Source organism: Spinacia oleracea, chromosome 2 (genome assembly GCF_020520425.1).
Source record: "Spinacia oleracea cultivar Varoflay chromosome 2, BTI_SOV_V1, whole genome shotgun sequence".
In the NCBI taxonomy this organism is placed as follows: Eukaryota; Viridiplantae; Streptophyta; class Magnoliopsida; order Caryophyllales; family Amaranthaceae; genus Spinacia; species Spinacia oleracea.
In genome coordinates, this window is record NC_079488.1 from 99,209,820 (window position 1) to 99,218,133 (window position 8,314).

General features: G+C 35.7%; 1 protein-coding gene across 1 annotated transcript; it reads left to right on the plus strand.

Annotated features, from left to right (window-relative positions):
* The first annotated feature begins 1,298 nt into the window (after positions 1-1,298).
* Positions 1,299-5,921, plus strand: LOC110803656 (ruBisCO large subunit-binding protein subunit alpha). The gene is made up of 8 exons (XM_022009184.2): positions 1,299-1,520; positions 2,183-2,363; positions 2,864-2,985; positions 3,091-3,298; positions 3,441-3,586; positions 3,671-3,977; positions 4,891-5,342; positions 5,499-5,921. Exons 1-8 carry the CDS (start codon positions 1,467-1,469, stop codon positions 5,784-5,786), a joined length of 1,758 nt encoding a protein of 585 aa, XP_021864876.1. The 5' UTR covers positions 1,299-1,466; the 3' UTR covers positions 5,787-5,921.
* Positions 5,922-8,314: the final 2,393 nt, after the last annotated feature.

Sequence of the window (8,314 nt, forward strand, 5' to 3'; positions counted from 1 at the left end):
CGTAAAGATCATTTAGGAACGGAGGTAGTAGATGTTTGATGTTACCATTGCAAAAAGATATATAAGTAAATGTGAAAGTCATTAATGTACTAACCCGGGGTATCGCCCGGGCCTAAAAACTAGTTAGCACTTTAAAAGACGGCTTAACAACCACTGTATAATTTCCCGTTCATTGAGGCGGACTCAAAAGCTAGTTTGATGTTTATTTACGGTCCTTAAAAAGCTACATATATCATTATTCCCCAAAAAAACAACATATGATAACAAGTGTTGTTATAATTGTCTAGATATGTATCTCAATAATTTCCTCTTTCCCCAATTTGTAGAAGATCTACATGCAACCGGGTCATTTTGTATTTTTAAACGTAAAATCACATTTTTGCAGATTAAAAGCCAATTTTATATCTTAAAAGCATATACGTTTAAAAAGAACAACATTGTTAAAAAAAAAATAACAAATTATCAAAAGCGTACACTTGAATTAGTTAGGGTTCTCAAAATTGAGCGCAAAGGATTTGAGAAGATATGCAAATTGTTGTTGGTTGCTCACGTTTAAGTTTATTCTTTATTATATTGAAAGAAGGTATTTCGTGTTATAGTATTTAAAAGGAAAATTTGGCATATAAAACCTAATAAAGTTTCATATTTGCCAATTACTCCGTATAACCTTAAACTTATAATTTGTCAATTACAACCTTAAACTTATACATGCATTTTAAATTACAACTTGAAGTCACTTCCCGACAAAAATAATCGAAAGATGATGTCATAATTTTATTAAAAAAAAATTACATAATTTCTATAAAAAATTAAATCAAAAAATAAGAATTAATACAAAAAAAAAAAAATCAAAAAAAAAGAATTAATTTTTTTTTTTATTTTTAGATATTATGTAATTGTTTGTTAATAACATCATCTTCCGATGACTTTTGTCAGAAAATTAGTCCGGGTTGTAATTTAAATAGATGTATAAGTTTAAGGTTGTAATTGGAAAAATTAGAAGTTTGAGATTATAATGGCAAAATTAGAAGTTTACTAGGTTGTATTTGTCAAATTTGCTTATTTAAATTAAAAAAAAAAAACATAAATGCTTTAAAATTGTAAAAATGTATTTTTTTGAGAAGATAAAAATACAATACAACCTTTTTTTTCCTTTTTTTTTTTATAATCAAAAATTAATACAACCTGGTTACACATAATTTTACATGCAATCGGATGTACTCTCTAATTTTTCCCCCTCCCTCGGGTCCTCAACGGTTCTCGAAGTGGTGGAACATTCCCGAACCTCTCCCCATCTCACTCTATCTTTCTTAAGAGGAAGAAAAGCCCTAAATACACACACACACCAAAGTACAAACCCTCACTCTATTAGTTTCAGCCTTCGCTCCTTATCCTCAGTTCCTCACTACCCATTTCAACACACCAACCTCATTTCTCTCTCCTCCTCTCTTTGATAATCTGAAAAAATGGCATCTGCTAATGCTATCTCAACCACTTCCATTCTTTCCACACCCGGAAAGGTATAATCTTTATTCACCTAATCCCCACTATTTAGTTCTTCAACATCATTTTTGTATTCTTTCTTTGTTAAAATTGTTAAAAATTTAGGTTAATTTTTCTTTGTTTGTTGTCATTGATTAAAACCCATGTTTTACCTTTCTGCATTTCACTTCCTGCAACATTATCATATTGCGGTTTTGCACTTTTCTGTATTCAGTGCGAAATTTGGTAATTATAGTCGAATGAATTGCCCATTCTTATTTGTTTTGATGTTTTGTTATTGTTTTTTTTTCTTTTCTAATGCTGTTTTTAAATTTCTATTTGAATTGTTATTGATGCTTGGAATTGTATGAGGGTTTAAATTGGTTGGGATTTTCTGGATAGAATTTTGATGTAATGTTGTTAGATTGAAGTTTTAGATAGGTGAATTTGGGTTGCTTTTCTTTGGCTTGTTCATGGGTTCTAGCTGCCGTTTTGTTGTGCCTTTTATTGTGCATTCATTGATTTCAATATCCGTTCATTTTGAATTCGGTATTGTAGATGAAAATGATAGGAAAGCAATTCCTGGGTTAATCTTGAGTTTGAGGATAAGGATATTGTGATTAGTGAAATTTTGTTTTGTCTTATTGGTATGCTGCTTAATATGTTCACTTATATATGTCTGTATTGTGCTATGGTTTAGGGAAACTTGAGGAAAGCGACTCCCCAACGAGCACAGAAGGTGCAATATAAGCAATCAAGCAGGCGGTTCGTCGTTAGAGCGTCCGCGAAGCAAATTGCATTTGACCAGGATTCCAGGGCAGCCCTTCAAGCTGGCATTGACAAACTTGCTGATGCTGTTGGACTTACCCTTGGACCTAGAGGTACTTTTTATTCTGTGGAAAATAACTTTAAGATTGATACCTGTTTGGCTAGGAATACCTTGATTTGCTAAAATGCTTGTGATTTAACATGGCTCATTGATAACTCGGTAGGTTACCTAGTTTCAATAGTTGGTTGAACCTTTAATTGGGATATAGGATATGTATTAAATGAGATGTTCTTGTTTTTATTTCTTGGCATGCTTCTGTATACCGCCCCTTCCTGTGAATTTTAGATTGGAGAAATGCTGAGTCTAGTTGATTTTGTGTTTGTTTATTGTGTGAACTCGAAGGAGATTAGGTAGAGTTGCTGTGATTATTCTGGTTTAGTTGTTCTATGGTATTGGGGTATTGTTCGGCTTCTTGTTCTTTAAAGCATTTTAAGTGTGTGTAACACCTGAGTGCTTGACAATATATGATTGTGTGCTCTATACAGGGTTCCGTTTTTCTCAATTACTATTTTAATGCTTCGTAATGGCATGATTCTTTTATCCTATTTTCAGGGAGAAATGTTGTTTTGGATGACTTTGGGAACCCAAGAGTAGTTAATGATGGAGTTACTATTGCTCGAGCTATTGAGTTGGCTGATCCGATGGAGAATGCTGGTGCTGCTTTGATTAGAGAGGTATGCTTTTTCCATGTATTCTTCTAAGATGCAATACACATCTCTTACTGAGTAAGAAACTAGAGTTCGCTGTAATTTTTCACTGAATCGTATTGTGAAATACAGGTTGCCAGTAAAACAAATGACTCTGCTGGTGATGGAACGACAACTGCCTCAGTTCTTGCTCGTGAGATTATCAGACAAGGTCTGCTCAGTGTTACCTCTGGTGCTAACCCAGTGTCTTTGAAAAGAGGAATTGATAAAACTATTCTAGGATTAATTGAGGAACTTGAAAAGAGAGCCAGGCCCGTCAATGGCCGTGAGGACATCAAAGGTACTACTATAAACTGTTGAATAAGTATGTTGCTTCCTTTTCCATTGTGGTGTCTTACATTGATTTTGCAAGATTGCAACTTGTAGAATATCTGAATGTGAAATAATATTTAGATTTCATCTGATCTTGCATCTGTTTTCAGCTATTGCTACCATTTCTGCTGGAAATGATGAGTTGATTGGGGCTATGATTGCTGATGCTATTGACAAAGTCGGCCCAGATGGTGTTTTGTCCATTGAGTCATCATCTTCCTTTGAGACAACTGTCGAAGTTGAAGAAGGAATGGAGGTTTGATCTTATATGAGAACTTTTGATGTAATTGCAATGTTTTTTTGTATCAAATATTTATTCATTTCTTTTCCTGGCTTGCAGATTGATAGAGGGTATATATCTCCACAATTTGTTACCAATCCTGAAAAATCAATTGTTGAATTCGAAAATGCAAGAGTGTTGGTAACGGACCAGAAGATCTCTGCGATAAAAGATATAATTCCATTATTGGAGAAGACTACTCAAATGAGAGCACCTCTGCTTATTATTGCCGAGGATATCACTGGAGAAGCACTGGCCACTCTTGTTGTAAACAAGCTGCGGGGAATTATTAATGTTGCTGCCATCAAGGCACCAGGATTTGGGGAGAGGAGAAAGGCTATGCTTCAAGATATTGCTATCTTGACAGGTATCATTTTTTTTGATACTCAAATTAATTCATTTGATAAAAAAGTCATACGCCATCTACATAAAGATTTGAATCTAACAAATACATAACAATTGAATCAAATAAAAACTTTCTTTCACTATTGCTATGATCGTAGTATATTGAACATATTGTGTTGTGAGCGATGTATATGGTTAAACTGTTTTTGGTTGAATATGGTACAATAAGTTGTAGTGCAGGCAAAAGATGAACTTTTGAGCCATTTGACTAATCAATAAATTGTGCACGTAAGAAGTATGTTCTCAATAGTATGGAGCAGTGTTACCTAATTCTCTAATCACCCAACGATCCGCGTACCGAAAAAGCGAATTATAACATGAAAATGGTCCAATTTTGGTCTAATTTAGCAAATTAAGTAGCGAATTGCGTACTCGTACCCAGTCTCATACTAGCGAATCAGGTAACAGTGGTACGGAGTGTATGCTTTTCTTTTGTTATGCAGAGTACAATATCTGCAGGTGAAATTTGATACTTTTTCTTGTGTGAAAGAATTTTTGTTGTTGAGGATTCATGCTAAAGATATCGGGTGCATCTTTTTCCTTTATCTGGTAAAGAAGCAGTCCACCAGTCATGAGTAGACATACCCTGAGCTTTGTGAACCACCGTAAAGTTAGACTAGACAGAACAGCCTTTCCTTTCATGGATACTGAGCATTTGGTTGTAATATCATAACTGCTGATGTGTTCTCATTTAGATTGGTTCTTTGGGATTGATTCGTAGATAGTTCTAAGAGTTCCAACTTGGTGAGAAGAATTTTGATTTCAGGGAATCTAGGCTTGAGAATCAGATAATTGTGGAAGCTTGTGGCCACTTCTATTGCACGTTTAAATTGACGATTTAGTTGCTAAGTATTAATTTCTAACTTGTTACCCAGGTGCGGAGTTCCAGGCCAATGATTTGGGATTAAAGGTTGAGAACACATCTATCGAACAACTTGGTTTGGCAAGGAAGGTGACAATCACCAAGGATAACACCACCCTCATTGCTGATGCGGCATCCAAAGATGAGCTTCAGGCTAGAATTGCGCAGCTTAAGAAAGAATTGTTTGCAACTGACTCTGTTTATGATTCTGAGAAGCTTGCTGAAAGAGTTGCGAAGCTTTCTGGAGGTGTTGCTGTTATAAAGGTTGGTGCAGCCACAGAGACTGAGCTTGAAGACCGTAAACTGCGAATTGAGGATGCAAAGAATGCAACTTTTGCTGCCATAGAGGAAGGCATTGTTCCTGGTGGTGGTGCAGCTCTTGTTCATCTCTCAACTTGTGTACCTGCTATTAAGGAGAAGCTTGAAGACCCTGATGAACGTCTGGGTGCTGACATTGTGCAGAAGGTAAACTCCATCCCCTGTGATATCTGATGTCCTTTTATCTGAGTTCAAAATATAGGATACTAGGTTAGGCCCCGTGCAATGCACAAATGAGACTAAATAAGCGTAGATATTTTTTTGTAACTTGTGTAAATCTTATGTTTTTGGTCTGTGATACAGGCACTTGTTGCACCGGCATCTCTAATTGCCTACAATGCCGGGGTTGAAGGAGAGGTGGTTGTAGAGAAGGTGATGGCAAGCGAGTGGGAGGTTGGTTACAATGCAATGACTGACACGTACGAGAACTTGGTGGAGTCTGGAGTAATTGACCCAGCTAAGGTGACAAGATGTGGTTTACAAAATGCAGCCTCAGTTGCAGGAATGGTATTGACTACTCAGGCTATTGTTGTGGAGAAGCCAAAGAGTAAAGCTGCCGCTGCTGCAGCTCAACCAGGTTTAACCATATAAGCTAGTGGTGTACTGTAGTAGGTTACGAAAGGTAGGACTTTAATAATCCAGGAATTGTTTTGGTAGTGAAATTGTATCAAAGTTTTGTACTGAGAATAATTGATTGAGAGAGCGTAATTGATCGTTGATTTTGAAGTTTATGGTTTTCAGAACTTTCTCCCAGTTCCAGTTTTCTGTTTCTGTTGCAATGCCGTCTCGACTATTCTTCCAATGTCTTCAAATAGCCAAAGTCCTGTCATTATGTATTCATTTGAACAAGGCATAAGATATACTGGGTAGAAGATTTTATTTCGAAGAAATTTGATGACAAGTTAGAAGCAACAGAACAAGTGTACACACCTCAGAATTTCCGCAATTCAGGGCTCTATGTGCACAGAAATGCTGGTGAGTCCATGATGGGACGGGTGTGGTATTCTGGAATAGATCTGGTTATTGGATAGGGTGGTCCAACTGGTGTAAGGATCGGGTCAATTTTAACAGGGTCTTCACGGTTGATCTATTTATTAGACAGGAACTTTATAGGGTATTTGTTTATATGGCTTTTATAGTGTATTTTTTGAAGTCCAATAACTTTAAATGAAAATATAAGGGTTGAGTTTAGGGTTCAAAAAAATAACACACGGCTTTCTTCCCGTCTTCCCCAATATTCATATCAGCCTTTTCTCTCTTCCTCGATAGACGGTAGTTGGATACTTGGATCTCGAGTAAATAGGTCTGGAGGTCCCTAAACTTTGCCAAAAGGAGCAGTTAGGTCCCTCAAGTTTCAAAAGGAGCATTTAGGTCCCTCAAAATGGATGGAAACCGCTGCTTTTTGACTTCTGTTACTAACGTCTGTTAAATGAATTAAAAATAAAGGCAAATTAATATAAATGGCAGAAAAGGACAAAATAACAGTACTTTTACATATTAACAATAATTAAATAAAGGGAAACCCTTTTAAGTTAGCTTTTTACAAAAAACTAGCAGTTCAAAGTATTTAACAAGGCCATTTGTACCCAAATTATTCAACACTTAATAAAATAAAATAAAGGATCAACGCTTCCTACTAATCAAATCCCCCAAATTAACACACCCAACAAGCATAGGTTAATCAACAACATTTCTCAGAGACAATTTATCAAACACCTTGTGTGCACACCCAAGTAACTTACATTTCCGGTAAAATTCATCCGAGCTCAAACCCATAAACTCCATGCATCATCATCATCTTCAATCTCATGTTTAATCAGCAAGTCAGCAACTCATACATGAAATCTAACGAGCCTACGACTACTAGTACTATGCTCAACCATACTCTTTCAATTATATTCTTATCAACAGCCTAGCTAGCTAACATAACTTTGTGGATCAAACAACAATGCAAAATCGATCGAGAACCAATACTCACAACCACAAAAACAAAGCACATTGCTGGATGTTCCTTAACAACAGGGCCCGACTCCGAATTTTCAATCGGAGCCTCTGAGTGGGCTTAGCCAAGCTCTGGACACCTCTTGGCTGATTTCCTGAAAGGGGGTTTAATTTCCTCCGCCTCTTAATTCTTACTCAAAGTCTCGAACCATCTTAGTTTACTCCTCTTCTTCTTCGATATTTCGTGGCTGCAAGTAGGGAAAAATCCCATGGTTGATTGGTTTCTTCACTTCTACTCTGCATCATCGTTGATCCTCATCATGATCACCATCAATCATCTATCAACTTGAGCTTGAGATCACAATAATCGTGCACCTTCAAATATCACTTTCAACAGTATCCCATAATAAAAGAGGAGAGAGAAAGAGAGAGAAAAAGGTAGAAGAAGAACTAGTGGTAGTAGCAGACATATGGGAGAAGAGAATTTGAAACTTTAGAGTTGTGGAAGAACAACAACTAGCTGAAGTTCATGGCGATAATTGCTGAAAATTTAGAGTAAATTTGCTTGGGTTACTCACTAAATTCGATTTGATTAGGAAAAGTTGTGGAAAAACCTAGAAAAGGGAATATAAAGGGTGAAACGTGTAAATGGAGAAAAAGCCATATGAAAAAGCTAAGTAAGTTGAAAAAGCTAAGTCATAATTAAAATCAGCTGTTTTCATTTATTTATACACGTGTAAATTAATTTTCCTTTTCTTTAAAGCGGTTTTATTATTATTTTATTGAACTTAACGGAAAATGAAACGGTGTTAACAAAAGTAGCTGATTCCATCCATTTTGAGGGACTAAAATACTCCTTTTGAAACTTGAGGGACTTAACTGCTCCTTTTGCCAAAGTTTAGGGACCTCCAGTATAGTTTACTCCTTGGATCTCCCGTTGTTCTCCTATTAATTATTAATTATTCATTATTTACTATCTTCCCCAATATTCATGTGAGTTTTTCTCTTTCCTATTAATTATTAATTATTAATTATTTACTATTTACTATTTACTATTTAATTCCTTTGTTTCTTTTTAGATGACATGATGTGATTTTCGACATTTTTCACACAAACTCTTTTGACTTCCTTTGTGATTTATATTTGAGAAAAACATAGTCATGTGGTGTCTATTAGAT